The sequence below is a fragment of the Polyodon spathula genome, chromosome 15 (genome assembly GCF_017654505.1).
Source record: "Polyodon spathula isolate WHYD16114869_AA chromosome 15, ASM1765450v1, whole genome shotgun sequence".
NCBI classification, from domain to species: Eukaryota; Metazoa; Chordata; class Actinopteri; order Acipenseriformes; family Polyodontidae; genus Polyodon; species Polyodon spathula.
The window spans coordinates 23,769,370-23,786,039 of NC_054548.1; the positions used below are offsets into that span (position 1 = coordinate 23,769,370).

Here is a 16,670-nt window from a genome sequence, read left to right on the forward strand (position 1 = left end):
CAATCTACGTAATTACGCTGGGGTAGTAGTAATGTGTTATTAATAACTGTAATGGCCAAATGCATGGATTGCATGTAGTCTGAACCCTTTGGGTCACATTGTGGTTACACCTGCGTTTTCCCTGTACTAACCATAATTTAGTCATAGCAGAGTATGTGCCACTTACAGTAAAGTACACACTTTTCCCCCCAAAAATGATTTTGGCAATATATAGATAAAATACTGTTTAGTAGGATAAGAGCCTACATTCAGTTATCATTTTTGTAGACTAACAATAACAAAGAAGGGTCTGCAGGCCATCCAGTGTATATGTGTTTTAATACCCATCATAGTGCCATGGCTACTAGAGGGCATTTAGGCACAAATGATCCATAATAATGAATGTATATGATGCTCAAATTAAATGTATGTAGAGAAAAAATATATTTACATGTTGTTCATATATTGTATATAAAAATGTTAATGTGTATTTTGCATTCAAAGGAGAAGTTTGTCAGTACTTATGGGCACGGGGGGGGGGGGGGGGGGGGGGGTTCTGTTTTAATGTCAATGCACAGACAATAGCATTATTAGTTGGTTTTGTATCGCTCAATTTGAAGGCTTGAAATAGATCTTGTAAAGAGGTCTACCATGATAAAAGCTCTGACATGGAAGTTGCAGTTGGTTTATATCCCAAATAAGGCCCTTTGAGAGAGAGTTTTTTTTTTTTTTTTTTTTTGTCCACAAAAAGCATACTTTTACAGGGTAGGTAATAAGCACTTCAGCATATTTCCACTAGGCCCTCACGCTATGTTCCCATTTGCATGGTTTCACTCCAAAAAGTATCTATCATAATAACTCAAGGCAGTATAATGGTTTCGGATGCATTAATAGATCATAAAACCAAAGAAAGCTGTCACAGTGTATAACAAACATGAGGAAAAGTGTGTTGGCTTTAGGTAATCCTTGCCATTTTATAAAGGTTATTGATCCACCCTTTTCAGTATTTATGACCCCTTGTGCATCCCGTTAATTCTCTTCCAAGCTGTAGCACTCCCTAACCTGACTCAAGTCTGCTTTTGTCCTGAGCATATTTTATATTATGTGATGAAAAGTAGGAAATTACATTGTACCTAATAAATACAGAACTAATCTGGTTCTAAGTACTTAAACCAAGTGCTAGTGATGAGAACTTCTTAGATTTTATGCTGTGTTCAATAGCAGGTGGGTAAGGTTGTGAATACCATTGCTCCGTGTTCTGGGGCCCCATAACATACATGCCAACAGTCCCTATATGGTCGGGACAGTCCCGATTTCCTAGCAAATGTCCCACATGCCAACACATAGGAAGAAAGTCCCTATATTTACCCATAGAAAAAAAAAATTCTGCACAGTAGAGTTAGTGAAAACCACATGCTGTGTTCTTCATGCAGCTAACACATCTGCTGATCACTAACTTAAACAAAGGTAAGAATGCTTCATTATGTCTACTTTTAGTGTCATGATGGTCGTGTCGAGTTGGCGGGGATATGTCTGTTATATGATAATGAGTGTGTTTTGCGTATGACTCCTCCCATGTGGAGTTGTAATGTCTGAGGAAACCTATGTCATAGCAATAGACTTCATGTGCTATCAAAATATGGCTTTAGCCTTTAGGCTAATCTGTAATGACCACCCAACTCCATTATTACCACAGTTTGACAGATATCCTGAGAAGTGACACATTATGTTTTTTAAAGTCTGTGGTTTGCTATGACAACTGCAGCACAGCTTCCCCATATACAACATGCTGTTCCAATTCAGCTGCCCTGGCTGCAGTTTTCCCATCTCCTTTATTTTTTATTACTATATATCGAAAGAACCACTGCAGTACAGGACCCAGCTTCCACCAATCCCATGGGAAATAATCTAGCATTTGCGGAAATGTGTTGGCAGATTCAATGGGGCAGTTAAATGCTTGTTTTAGTTTTTTTTTTTTTTTTTAATCTGGTCAGCAGCTGCAGGATACGTCTTGTCGAGCGGAACATAAAACCATCCTTGCTGCTGAAAACCTTAGGCCACTGGGCTAAAGTTGTAAATAATTTGGTGCTGGTGGTTTTTCTGCTGTTTTTAAGTTGCTCCTGCTGAACTGAGATTCAGGGATTAAGACATGTGTTTCTTGTGGGATACAATATTGGAGATTTGTAGTTTTACTTTTGCTTCCTATTTGCAAACTAGATGCTATGTCTGCCCTTGACATGTTATACTGTGTCAGTGCAAATACAAATTTTGTAGAGTATGTTCTTAGCCTCTAATTACAGACAGTACTGCTCTCCCTTAACTTATCTTGAGACTTACTTAAACTGTGTCTAGCAACAAAATTATAGGTTTACAAAAATTACTGATTTTTCACGCCCTCAACTCGTTTTCTTTGCTTTACAATGCAAATTAAGTATGTGCAACAGCTTGAAAAAGGATAATGGCTGAAGAATGCATGTGTGTACATGTAATTGACAATGTTCACTGTAACTACAGTATGTTCAATTTGCCCCGTGTGGATTCTAGCTGTGTCTAGTCCCAGATGACAGACCCTCTCATCACTGCATGTCTTTTCTTTCCCTTGTCAACCATTCACAGAATCTGCTACTCATAATAAAGCCACTGATGTAATTGAAACTCACTACAAATCTTATGCTTCAAACTGAGGTGCAAATGAATTTCAGTTGGATCAGCGGCTTCGTCAGATGTAGTCGAGCTTGTAAAGGACAAGGCTTTGACTAAGACTGCCTATCTAGATGAGAGGTGGCAACTCCATTACATGTTTAATCCATTTCACACCAACCAGCCATAATGTCCTTCTCAGAACTAATTTATTTGTACACTTGCATATGCTGTATGTAATTTAGTCATGAGGTATGACTAAAGTTAGTCTTTATCATATTGGATTAAACAGGCAAGCAAAAATAATAAAACAAACAGATGAATTACATAATTTTCTGTTCTTTTACTCTCTCAATACATTTATCTGATAACACCTACAGCAGAATTGTACACATTAAATACTGCACAATTTCAAGACCAATGCAGTGCCAGAGCACTAAAGCACATTTCTGTGTGTACTGTACAGCTGCAGTTGTGTGAAAACATCCAATGGAAATGTTTAGTATCTTTGTCAGGCTGACTCTCTTGCACTGTCACTATTTATACTCAAATGTATATATTTAAAACATCCCTTGACCTTTTCACTTCATCTGCATTGTCGCTGGGTATGAAAATATCAAATCATGGTTGAAACTAATTTGTTCCCGCTTCACAGGATATCATTATTGCTTCAAGAAAATGCACAGCTGCACGTCCATGTCCTTGTGTGGTTTCCTTGCTCTCATCTGGATCTCAAAGCCCAGTTAAAGTCCCGGCAGTAATTCGAACTGTAACCGAGTGTCATTTCCGTGATAAATTATCCCATGGGAGGACAACTCTGCTAATAGTTGTTCTTAACTAACAGAGCTCTGATGAGGCAGGAAACCAAACCCCAGTAATAGGAGAAGGGTAGCTCATGAGACCATAAGGTCTGTTTGACTAGGTGGTAGACACTGCCAGTGTTGAATACTTTGTATGGAAGGTACAGTAGCAGCCTGTGTGACTAGACCTGACCTGTTGTGAAAGCTACTCCTTGTGGGTCATTATATTATCCCCCAAGGAAGATGCAAGGCGTTAGTGCCATGCTTACATTTTTTACATATATCTAGAGAACCGGTTAAACTTGTTATGCACATTCTTCAGGACTGGTTCTGGAGGGTATTACAATCTAGATCATCATGACCTTCCTTATTAATGGGCTTTGGCTTGGGATTAGTTGGACTAATGGAGACTATCTCAGGTCCCCTGAATGTTGCATGTACATTTGTTACAAGAAGTTATTCAACATGCTTTTAATGGAGGTCATGGTGTGTCTGTCTGTGTCGATGTAACAGACTCTCATTTTTGTATCTTCAGAACCACTCAATAAACAAAACTGTGTAAGCATGCTAGAAGAATCAGGTAACGCACCCATCAGTGGTTTATTCAGGGTTGGAACTACTGTAAGACCCCCTTTCTATAACTGTTTATACCATTCAGGGTTTTACTTTGATTTCAGATACACTAAAGCTTATAGATATGGTCTAATAAAAATTATAATGGAGCAAACTACTAAGCAGTGAGTCCAATATTACATATAAGCCTATATTTGTTTATTTATTTAATTTAATTTAATTTAATTTAATTTTATCTGGGTTACTCCTGGTGACTCTTTAATTAACATGAAGGAATCTTGTGGTTGCAAGGTGCAACATCATTTTGCCTGGGTCATCTATTTTCTCGGAAGAAAACATCACTGGGACACCTGTTGACAACCTTTTTGTACAGTACAGAAACAACCAACACTTACATTTTTCAAGTAATCTCTCATGTCACTTCACGCCTTTATCCTGAAAGCTGTAACTCATATTCAGTGAAACAATCAGATCAGATGGGAGGCAGCAAGTGGCTTAACCATTTTTTCAAAACATTGTCTGAAGCCAATTTTTCTCTCGTCTAGACCTAAGGGAGAACAAATGCATTTTCTGTAACATAACACAATGGCAATTATTAAAGTCTCAGGAAAGAATGTGTCTTGCCAACCTCCTAAAATATTTGTCAAGCTCAGATAACAAGGGTTCTGCTAAAGCACAGTGCAGGCTGTTGGAAGAGGCTATGATCCTGGTTGACCTCTGTGAACTCTTGAGTGATGCGCACATATCTTGGGGCTGGCAGTACGCACCAAGGGGAAGAGGACTAAGTGAACAGATTCCTTTCATTGTTCATTGTTTCCTAGATATATTGTAGTGTTAAATAACTTCTTCCAGCATTTTACAGTGGTCCAGATCACGGTTCATTCCAGTGCAATGTTTGCACCAGGAAACAAAAAGCATCTAATGTTATAGAACTAGCATAAAACGACAAAGGTATACTGTGTATGTAAAATACAGGATTTGAAAGTTTTAAATCATTACATGAGCAATTGCTTATAGTGAATAAATAACAAAGTATATACATTAAAAATAAATGTATTTGACACACTGCTACTTAAACAGAATTAGTAAGTTTTTCAAAACTGACTGTTCAAAACACATCTCTGTTACTTCCAATCATTTTCATTTATAACATTTTAACCTGTAGGCATTATTATTATTATTATTATTATTATTATTATTATTATTATTATTATTATTATTTTATAAAAAAAAAATATGTAAGGAAATACTGGACATTTACTAATTCTACTGAAAGTACTCCAGCAGCCAGGAATTGACCTGTTGGGAGGCTCTCGTGCCACAGTATGACAAAATCTTGTTGGGGGTGTATTTTACTGAAAAAAAAAAGGGGTTTATATTCTTGTGCAACAAGTACAATTATGTCAAAGTTTGCTGACACACCAAATGCTGACCAAAAAAGAAATAAAAATACAAGTAAAAATTATAGTCGGTCATGGGTTCTGTGTTTGGCAACCATTACATTTAATAAATTCCCATCTTTTTTTGTGCTCTGGCCATTTTATATTTGGCTCCCTACTGTATTTTCCAGGAAGGCCGTAAAGATAAAAGAACCTGTGGCTTATATTACTATATCTGTAGAGAGAATACTGACATAACACTTTGTTGCTGTGGAAACAGCTGTCCTCTTCTGTCATGTTAAACTGACCGGCAAGGCTTTACAGAAATCCTGATACAGTATTCTAAAGTAAAGTGTGTAACATAAACTCCAAATTGTGTCTGCCTGTCAGTCTGTTCTCCTAAAGTTGGGGTGAATTACCCTTTTGTGATTCTTTGATCATATTCCAATCAATTTCTCATTGATCAGCAGTGTACACCAGAAGCTTTGTTTTTTTTTTTTTTTATTTATTTTTATTAAATCATAGCTTTCTTCTGTGTAAATGTTTCTCTCTAAAGTAGATTTTAAAAAGTTTATTACAGTGCCAGTGGCTGTTATTTTTGTAAGCCTAATTGTGTTCCACTAACAGTGTGGCATTTATTTAATCGGTAGGCTATAGGTTTATAACCTCATTGAAGCAGAGCAGGATTGCACTAATTTGACTAAATTAGCAGCACCGGTTTTTAAACTATACGGACATCATTCCTCTAGTACAGTTAAATGTCTCAAACTGTAATGAAACAACCCAGATACCATATTTAAAATGATTAATGCAGCTCCATGTTAAGTATACAGCTGCACTAATGACAATCAAGATCTAACCTTTGTTTTCTTTTAATTGATAGGCGGTAGGGAAGGCAACCATTAAACCAGTGATGCTTTATTGAAGAGTCCTAGAGAATCCTAACAGGCTAACTAAAGAAATGTTTCACCAGCCAAGCTGTCCCATAAAGCATGTGTGTATGAAATTCCTGGTGTGTGAAGTAGTAGCATACTGTATATATTTAGTTTTAAATGAGTTCTGGAACTTGCTTACTTTGTAAACCAAGGGCGTCAGTCCTGACCTGTGGAGGCCATTTTTAAAGTACTAGACTAAATAATGGAAGATGATGACCACAGGCCCTAGTCCTGAATCCGGAGTTCAAAACTGGGGGAGGAGTCTGTGCAGCTGAGCAAGACCAACAGCTTGCACGCACACACATGCACACACGCACACACACACACATGAATTCTCCTCAGAGAAGAATCTGAAGATTGGTTTACTTCATGACGCATTTGATGCTGCTTAAAATAGAAGCCAGTTACGAGAACCTGATGAGTTGGTGAATGGTGCGGTCAGTTTTGTTATTCCATGGTGCTGCAGCTTGAAGTGAAAATCAGACATCCCAAGCAGCTTATGCTATGTTTCCTTCTGCAGAGGGAGAGTGGTGAGCCGAATTGCCTTTGGGTTCAATGCTTAGAGGTGCTGATGCATTTAGTAACACTGGGTACTATAAGGAACAGGAACTTATTAAACATTGTATTTGTTCTTTGTGTCAGTTGGTCTCCTCAAAAGATACTCTCATTACTCTAACTGAAGACTCAATGAAATAGCATCACTTCATAATGAAAACAACTATACACAAAGAAGATCTAATTGCTGAAATCAGTAAAAACCTTGATCAGCATCTTCATTTAAAAAATATTCGGTGTAATGTTCCAGAGATATGAATTGTTTGTTGAAGCCTAGTGTAACGCTTATGTGTGTAATAAACTTTAAGAGATCACAAACACCTCATCTTCCAGTGTGAGATATATTTAAATTAAATACATACTTTCTGTAAGTACAGTAGCAGGACCTGTGTGGCTTGTGACACCACGTCTTAATATAAACCCACTTGCATAGAAAGTGCTGTTCTCTGATAGTATTTGTTGTGACTAAACTAATAATCCCACTGATTTAATTACACAACATATCCCTCTGCATTTTTCAGATGAATTGTGTGAATTGTGAATTGCTGTTGAAACTACTGTAGCACTTTTTGAATGGAACCAGCAGATGGCACTGCTGCATAGCAATGTGGTGTTCAGTATCTTCATTAACAACTTTTATTGGCATGTTTTTTTTTTTTTTTACTTTAGACCTTTCCTCTCTCAAAAAGCTCTAATCTCAAGCTATGTTTATTCGACATCTGTTCATGTGTATTGTTTAAATTTTTACCCAGCTTTCTACAGGCCGCAGGGCCTAGTTTCTATCGAAACTAGGCTTCATACTTAATTTCACAGCAGCTATTATCTTGTGAAGAAATCTATCATATTAATATTCTGTATTCATAAAACAGGACTCAGTCTTAATCTCTGCCCTGCAGCTGTAAATTGCCTCTGCTCTGTTAACTCAGCTATGACCTTTTGCTTACTGAATGGCAGAAGCACGTCACCTTCTTTATTTTAGAGTTTGACTTAAAAGCTTGCTGATGGCTGCCTGAGATCTGAAGTCTGCTGTCAGAGTCAATTTAGACCCTTTGCATAATGGAAGAGTCACATGGACCAGTCTGTGCCAGACTCTGTCTTTGTTTTCCTGATGTATGGGTATGGTTGGCAGTTCTAAGTAACTAGTCTTCATCCTGTATATTACATAATATGCACTTGACTGGAATGTTAGAAGACTGTAGACCCCTGTTTAGCCACAAAGCAGATAAGGTACAAGGCAGACAGCAGTAGTGATCAGCCCTACACTGCCCTACCCCCCTGCAATGTGCCTCAGGATTGTCTTGGAGGGAATACCACCTTGGATGGAGAGATAGTTTGTTAGTGCCGTGTCAAGGTGATTAGCAACGCAAACTATCATAAAGGCTAGTTTAGGACAGGAGTGTTAGGAGAGATGCCTGTAATTAAGGTTGAGAAAGCATTAGTGTGTTTGGCTTAGGCAGTTGGAGCAAACTTTCGTATGTGGATGGATTTCAAAGGTTTTGAATAATCATTTGAAAATATTTGCAGTCCAGTGAGTGAACTTGGAGGCAGTGACAGTGAAAATTGCATACAGGTTACAAAATCTTTACATAAACAAATGCTAAATAGAAATTTAGAAACTGACCATCAGAAGTTGCTTTGAAACTGTCCTGTGGTCTTTGCGTTGCAATGTCTGTGTTTCACAGAATGCAAAATTTGAATAATCAGATCCTGATTATTGATTAACATTGTCAGAAAAATCTATTGGCTACGTTCATTAGCAATAAAATAGAATGGTCTCTGCCTTTGGTATTGGTTGTTATTGTTCCCCTATAGTGTGATCAGCTATGGCATGTGCAGCTTGGGACTTTGCTACTGTGTGTCTGCCCTTATTAAGCCTCGCCACACTGTACCTTTGATCTGCTCGCTCCCATTCCAAAGCACTGTTTATGTATCCAGGCAGGGTTTAGGATGATATTCCTGTAACAAATAAATAGGCGATTCTTGATCTATAATTAGGTGACACAATATCCCAATCTGCAGCCTCCAGAACTGTTTCTTAGCAACCACCAATTTACCCATCTCTGCTTTTCAGGGATTGGATGCCTGTGTGTTAGTTTGCATTGCTCTTCATGGCACTGTTGGTTCTCATGAAGAAGAGCATGCATTGCAAAACTAGAAGATGCCATTGCTTTTTATGAATTTAATCTTTGGTGGGTTTTTTTTTTTTTTTTTTTTTTTTTTTTTTTTCACAAATGCTAAATAACAATTAATTTGATTATTTTTGCAACTATCTTTTATTTCTCCATTATCATGTATAGAGTCCCTTCTAGAAAAGGACTCCAGGAAATCTCACATTGCTGTGGGCCAACCTCATGAAAGAGCGGGCAACTAGATTTTTTTTTTTTTTTTTATATCCCAAGGGATATAAAAAAAAAAGAAGTGTTTGAAAAGTTGAGCTGTGCCAGTACCTTTTCATTGGAAACTGGACAAAAGACTAAGTGAGATTGGTCCATCTGGAGTTGACATTGACCTGCATTATATAAACCAAAACATAAAGCACAGAAGTAATTGTAAATAATGATCAGCACTGCAGTCCAATCAACAAGAGAGGTTACTTGGCTTGGATCATTATTTACCAGACCAAAAACCTTTAACAAGCATAAAAGAATTAGCCATATAAAGATGCTTAATCTGCAAAAGTTATGAACAATTGAGGCTAACTTTCTCCCCTCCCCATTTTTATTGCAACAGGAACTAGCAATAGAAATATAACATTTTTAAATAGATCTTTATTCTGACTTGCTGTTCTTGTACATGTAAAATGTATTTGGTGTCTGTATACAGTGCCGTGAAAAAGTATTTCCCCCCCTGTCTGATTTTCTTCATTTTTGCATATTCTTGACACTGAATGTTATCAGATCTTCAGCCAATATCTAATATTAGATATAAGGGACCGAGTGAACAAATAACACAACATTTTGATATTATTTCATTTATTTATTAAAGAAAGTTCTGCAACACCCAATGCCCCTGTGTGAAAAAGTAATCACCCTCTTAGACTCAATAACTAGTTATGCCACCTTTAGCAGCAATAACTGCAGCCAAACACTTCCTGTAGTTATTGATCAGTCTCTCACAGCACCGTGTAGGAATTTTGGCCCCCTCCTTCAAGCAGAACTGCTTCAACTTTTGTGGGTTTTCGAGCATAAACTGCTCGTTTCAGGTCCTGCCACAACACCTCAATAGGGTTTAGGTCTGGGCTTTGACTGGGCCATTCCAAAATTTTAAATTTCTTGTTCTGCAACCATTCTGATGTAGACTTGCTTGTGTGTTTCGGATCATTGTCTTGCTACATGACCCAGCTACACCTCAGCTTCAGCTCACGGACAGGCCTGACATTCTCCTGTAGAATTCTCTCATGCAGAGCAGAATTCATGGTTCTTTCAATGATGGCAAGTCAACCAGGTCTTGATGCAGCAAAGCATCCCCAGATAATGACACTACCACCACCATGCTTGACCATTGGTATGAAGTTCTTACTGTGGAATGCAGTGTTTGGTTTTCGCCAGACATAACTGAAAGTTCCACTTTTGACTCATCTGTCCATAGAACATTGTTCCAGAACTCTCGAGGATCATCCAGGTGCTTTTTGGCAAACTTGCCGCCGAGACAAGCATTCATGTTCTTCTTAGTGAGCAGTGGTTTCCGCCTTGCTACTCTGCTATAAGTCCCATTTTTGCCCAGTGTCTTTCTGATGGTGCAGTCATGAACACTGACCTTAGCCGAGGCAAGAGAGGCCTGCAGATCCCTGGATGTTGTTCTAGGGTTCTTTGTGACTTCCTGGATGATTTTACGCCTTGCTCGTGGAGAGATTTTGGCAGGACGGCCACTCCTGGGAAGATTCACTACTGTCGCAAACTTTCTCTATTTAGACAGTTACAGTTATACTGTAAATACAGTATAATTGTAAATCTCAAAAAACTACTCACTTCTAAATCTTTTGTAGTCATTTTTGTATTACTTTAGTATAAATACATGTTAATTTGGATTCATATGTTGTTTTTTTCTGACTTTATATGAACAAAAAGACACACATTTTCCCATTTTCCCATTGGAAATAGTGATATTTTGAAATATCACTGTCCTGGTCACAAAAGCAAAGTTTGTGGAGAATAATAGCCATGTTCTATACTTTTGAGGCATAAGCAATTAGGAAATAACACTTACTACCCAGGAACAAAAATTGTGTTACATAGTGTTATTTGTCATTGATGGACCATGCTTTATCGTAGATCCATGCATGTTCTTTCTGTGTCAGTTACGGTTTTGCATACTGTTCAAAGTCAACGGCAGATGACAACTTATTTAGATTAAGACTTGTTGATTTTTCCCAGCTGGAAAGGAATGTCTGTCTGTATGTGACACTTACATATGTACATGCTGTATGTAGAGAACTGTTTGTCCAGCTGTGTTGAAACTTGCTAAAGACATTCTTTGGACATGTGGAGTCTGTGTCTCTAACTGTTTGACTATGTTGCACTTGCATGGAAAGAATGTTTTTGGGAAGCTTTGTACTTTAAATAAAATAAACAAAAGTAAATGGAAATGTATTCAAAGTGAGGTACTGTATAAGTGCACAGATTCCTTTCAGTAGAATTTAACTTGGTTTGGCTGGATTAGCAATTGACTTGGCTAAACTAAGCAACACACTGTGTTCAAGCAAATAACTCGTATACAGTATGGCATGATAAGTGTGCTGTGAATGTGCATGTACTGTAAATAATATGAAGAAAGCTCCTTAAGAGAGGCAAGTAACAGTAATACTAGAACCAGTCTACTGCTGGAGAGATCTTAGTTAATGCTTTTATGTCTTAGAAAATCAGGATTCGAGAGAGTTTTTTTCAAAATACGGTTTTGAGAGTTCTTGGGTGCATCTATATTCTTATTATCATAGTTCCTGGGTACAAATCAAAGTTGGTAAAAAATGCTTCTATCCTACTGGGGGAGATATGGGTTTTTTATTCCTAGTTTCAAAACAATAAATGTGGCAAAATATGCACCTGGTGAAAGCTCCAAATGGTTTCAATGAGAATCTTCCAAGTTACACTTCCATATACATTTATACCATTATGTAGTAAACAGGTGCCTTCAAATCCTGGTTGGAAAGTTTTTAAACCTATAATCATAAACTTATTGTCTAAGGTAACACTGATACAGTAATTAGGGCAAATATCTATGTTCAGTACCTACAGTGCAACACAAGCCTCTACCCTGCTTAAGGCAATATAAACAGGACTGTATTACCACAGGAGATACTTGTTTTATTGTAAATTATAGTATATTTACTGAAAACTCTGCTAATTCAGAAGATTTTACCACAAGGGTAACAAAGACAAGTACAAGGTTCAGAAGACTGAGTCCTGACCGTGACAAGGATTTTTTTTTTATTTTTTCACCTGTATAACTCCATTTAATTAATGTACATTCCAGCTTTTGGAAAACCTGGATTAAAACAGATCTGACAATACCAACTCCCCAATTAGTTTAGCAGAAATATTTAGAAATACTTCATGGTATGTTATTTGCAAAATATAAAATCTGCATTACTATAGATATAAATACAAATTGTAAGAAGTACAATATTAGTGTATCTGGTGATTCATGTGAGTGGTATGGCCTGCTTCTTTGAGTCCATCCACATGGCTCTGATATTGTGGGATAACATTACATGTACTTTACAGTAGGTGTGTTGCGAGGTAGGTTGTCATCAACAGTGGTTACCAGATAAATGGGTGTCTTGATTTGTGAATAAAATAGCACATGATAAAATTCAGAAGGAAAATGATTTCCATTACATGAGAGCAGATGTTGAACTTCATGCTGATTTGAATTCGGCTCTCGCCAAGATAAGCACCAACTAAGACGTAGCTTTGCATTAAACTAATGTGATCCATCTGCATCTCCATCCATTTGCATTGTTTTACATCTGATGATGGAGATATCCTTCTGCCTGGTGTTGATTGCTGAAGTGTAATTCAGGCTCCAGGGATAAGCTTATTTTGCCTCCCCAGCGCATCAGCACACACAATGGCTGCGATGCTGGCTCCAGATCAACCCAGTGCGGTCTCCCCAGCGCATCAGCATGACAACCGTCTGGATTGAGCTAAGTAGGGTACATCTCTGGGGTCTTCAAGTGGGCACCTTCCATCCTCAGTGTTTCATTGATTAGCCCACGACACCTCAAGAAGGCTTAACAGGGATTCTGGCGTCCCAGCATCATCCCCCGCTCAGCTCAGCCGAGCATACTTACCTGTACATCAGCGTTGCTTTCTTTCTATTCTTGAGATCCCCATCCAGAATCTTTCCATCTCAACCACAGCCAATTGCTGCTACTTTCTGCTGCTTCAGATAAGTTCTTCACTATGCAACGCAGCTCTTGGCCACTGAACCCGACGTCTCTGAGAAACCGGGTTGTAGAGTGTGCCACAAATCCTCGACAGCCCACCTGTTGATTTTAACACCTTGTCTTGGTGATTGCTCTCCTGGACGGAGGAATATTGTCTTTTGTGTGTAATGCTTTGATGGAACTGGTGACAACTTATTGGTCAGGTTACGCTTGTCTTCCAATGCTAAGGCCAAACATCGCAGCACCTGGTTATGGCACCAAGTAAACCGTCCTTGGCTAAGACCCACCTTACATCTTGTCAAAATGTGCCTTAATGTTGCAGGTAATGAACACAAAGGACATGAGGGATCCTTACCCACCCAGAGGTTTAGGTTCTGTGATGATGAGAGAACATCATATGCTGATCTGATGAGGAAACTGATCCTGCTCTGTTCCATTGTCCATAGGTCTTGCCAGCTGATCTTGTGTTGTTCCACACCCATCTCATCCATTCTCCCTGCTTGGCCTGGGAAACGGCCTTTACACACCTTATCCTCTCCTCCTGCTTTTGCACCTTGTTGACTACCAGCTAAAGGGCAGCCTTAGCATCTTCCACAGCTTTCTTTGCCATCCATTTTCTTCCAGTTTTCAACACTTACGCATTTGTCACGCGAATATACTATTGTTATTTCCAGTCGGACTTTGGCGCACTTAAACTCCTCGGTTAGAGCAGAGATTGGTAGCTGCAGTATTCCTTTACCATAAAGTGCCACTCTGCTGAGGCAGCATGGAACTCCCAATCATTTCCTGACATATGAACTGATTAAAGCTTCCAGCTTCTCAACTTTTGTCAAGGAAACCTCGTACACAGTCAGTGGCCAAAGCAGTCTTGACAGTAGACCAAACTGAAAGCACCAGAGTTTATTTGCCTGGTAAAGCGCTGCTGTCTGTGCTCTTCAACCCTTCCACTGCTTGTTGTCCAACTTCTTCCACACGAACTGTGTCCTTTAGATCCCCGTCGTACCATCTCCCTAGACTTTTCACTGGCTTCTTGGACACTGTTGGTATTGCCTCACCATTAATGAAGAACTTTTTATCTACTACTTTACCTTTAATTATAGAGATGCTGAACAATGTACTGTGTACTTGACTCCCAAGTTTATAGCTGTCAAAACAAAGGTAAAGCTAACCAAGACATTGAGTAAAATGTTACTGGACATGCTGCCTCATCTCCCCTGTCTGTCTGATGTGGTCTAGAGGCACTGGTACTTTGTTTAGACAGTTAACCCTTAAGCACAACAAACAGTTGGGGGTCACAAAGGATATATAATGCTGTCACTATGTCTCTGTATTCTTTCTTTTAACAGCTTATCCTCTTTCCCAAACTCCCAGAATGAGACAGCAGTTGACAGTGAACTACATAGGTGTGTCTATCGCAAGAAATATGGATTCCAGAAGCAGGGGGCTTTGCCTTTGGCCTCTTCCTTCTAAAAAATGTGCTGCCTTTCTACAATACCTGCTCTCCAGAAATGAATATTGTTTTTATAACCGTGCAGTTCAACTGATGTGCTTGGTGGCAGATCTAATTAACACTGTTTTAAATAATTTTTTTTAAAAAAGGACATAATTAAAATAGACTTTCGTGCACTGTTTGATTTTTAAAACCGTGGTACACAGTTCCCCATTTTAATGATCATCTGTTTACACAAGATGCTGTACAATATTCATTCACACTCGCCACTTCATTGTTAGTGGTGTAGCATTCTTTCATTAATTTAATACAGTACATGGGTAAATATGTTCTGTCTCTTTTAAAATGACCTATAACTGACTGGAAGCCCAGGTCAGTCCATGGGTCAGACTTCCCAGACAGCAACAGAAGGCACTAGTCTGATACAGATGTGTTGTTCTTATCTGCAATGTTTAAAGAGCTAAGCAGGGGTTAAATATCATTAGAGTTGCATTATAGAATGTGTTGCCTCTAAAGATGTCAGGCCATCCTTGCATGCTCTTCTCTATTTTTAGATAACTTGTGAATAAGAAACTGAGGCAGAATGATTCTTGTATCATCACAACAGTTACCAATAGCAACATGGTATGTCATAGGTAGATGTACTGTTAAAGGCTGGAATTATTAAACAGCAGTGGAAGTATGGGATAAACAATGATAAGTGGTGTGATCAGAGGATGCCGTTGTATTTTTACATGTGTTCAATGCAGGTGTGGCTTCTCTGTTGCTGTCTTACTATTTCTATTTGGTGTAGATCTCTGAAACAACTATATCTGCATTGTCTTAATTACAACAAACGACAACCAAGTCTTACAGTGCCTATAGGAAGTATTCATCCCCCTTGAAATTTTTAGTTTGTGTTACAACCTGAAATCTTGATGCATTTGAATTGATTTTTTTCCCCTTTGATTTACATAACCTACACAACACTAAAGAGGCAAGAGAATTTTTATTGTGAAACAAGTTAATGAAAAAAAAAAACAACCAAAAAACTGAAATGTCTTGGTAGAGAAGTATTCACCCCCCTGAGTAAATACTTGGTAGAACCACCTTTGGCAGCAATTACAGCTGTGAGTCATTTGGGGTAAGTCTGTACCAGGTTTGCACATCTGGACACTGCAATATTCGCCCATTCTTTTTGGCAAAATTGTTCAAACTCTGTCAAGTTGGATGGGGATTGTTGGTGGACAGCAATCTTCAAGTCTTTCCACAGATTTTCAATCAGATTCAAGTCTGGCCTTTGACTGGGCCACTCTAGGACATTCACTTACTTTTATTAAAGCCACTCCAGTGTTGCTTTGGCTGTGTGATTGGGGTCATTGTCCTGCTGAAAGGTCAATTTCCATTCCAGTGTTAGGTCTTTTGCAGACGGAAGCAGGTTTTCCTTAAGGAATTGCGGGATTTGCCTGTATTTAGCTCCATCCATTTTGCCCTTTACCCTGACAAGCTTCCCAGTTTTTATTTAATTGATATGTTCTCCCCCCCCCCCCCATTTTTTCACACATTGAAAGTTTTGAGTAGGTTATGTAAATCAAAGGGGGGGGGAGGACATTTAAATGCATAAAGTATCACACGTTGACTAGGAGATAACTTTGTTGTAAACCAAGCAGATGGCAAGGAATATTGATGACTGTCTGACATCAATCTCCTCAGAAGCTATGTTGCTAAGACACAGCAAGTAAGTACATAGAATCCCTGTAGACCCGCAATGCGATACTATAGATTATAGAACTACATACCTGATAGAGATCCAAAAGGAAGTAACTTCTCTCCAGGGGGTGTTAAGAGAACCCCTTCCAGTGAATTACATATCACTTGCATGTACATGAGTCATTTTCCCCTTCTGTTCTGAATTCTCATCTGCTAGCATGAACATGAGTTACTGAGGCTAAATACTACAAAATATTATTTTAGATATGACTTAACATATGCTAT

General features: G+C 38.5%; 2 protein-coding genes across 4 annotated transcripts in view; one reads left to right on the plus strand and one right to left on the minus strand.

The window, feature by feature from the left end:
- Positions 1–4,423, minus strand: part of LOC121327983 (filamin A-interacting protein 1-like) — an 85,903-nt gene extending 81,480 nt beyond the window's left edge. For both annotated transcript variants that reach the window (XM_041272387.1, XM_041272386.1), the window contains exon 1: positions 4,388–4,423. In XM_041272387.1, the coding sequence (XP_041128321.1) occupies positions 4,388–4,408 (21 nt within the window). In that variant the 5' untranslated portion in view covers positions 4,409–4,423. The remainder of the gene's footprint in view (positions 1–4,387) is intronic.
- The window catches only part of LOC121327984 (protein CMSS1-like), a 125,334-nt gene that overhangs the window by 89,742 nt on the left and 18,922 nt on the right, over positions 1–16,670 (plus strand). The gene's annotated exons all lie outside the window — the stretch shown is intronic.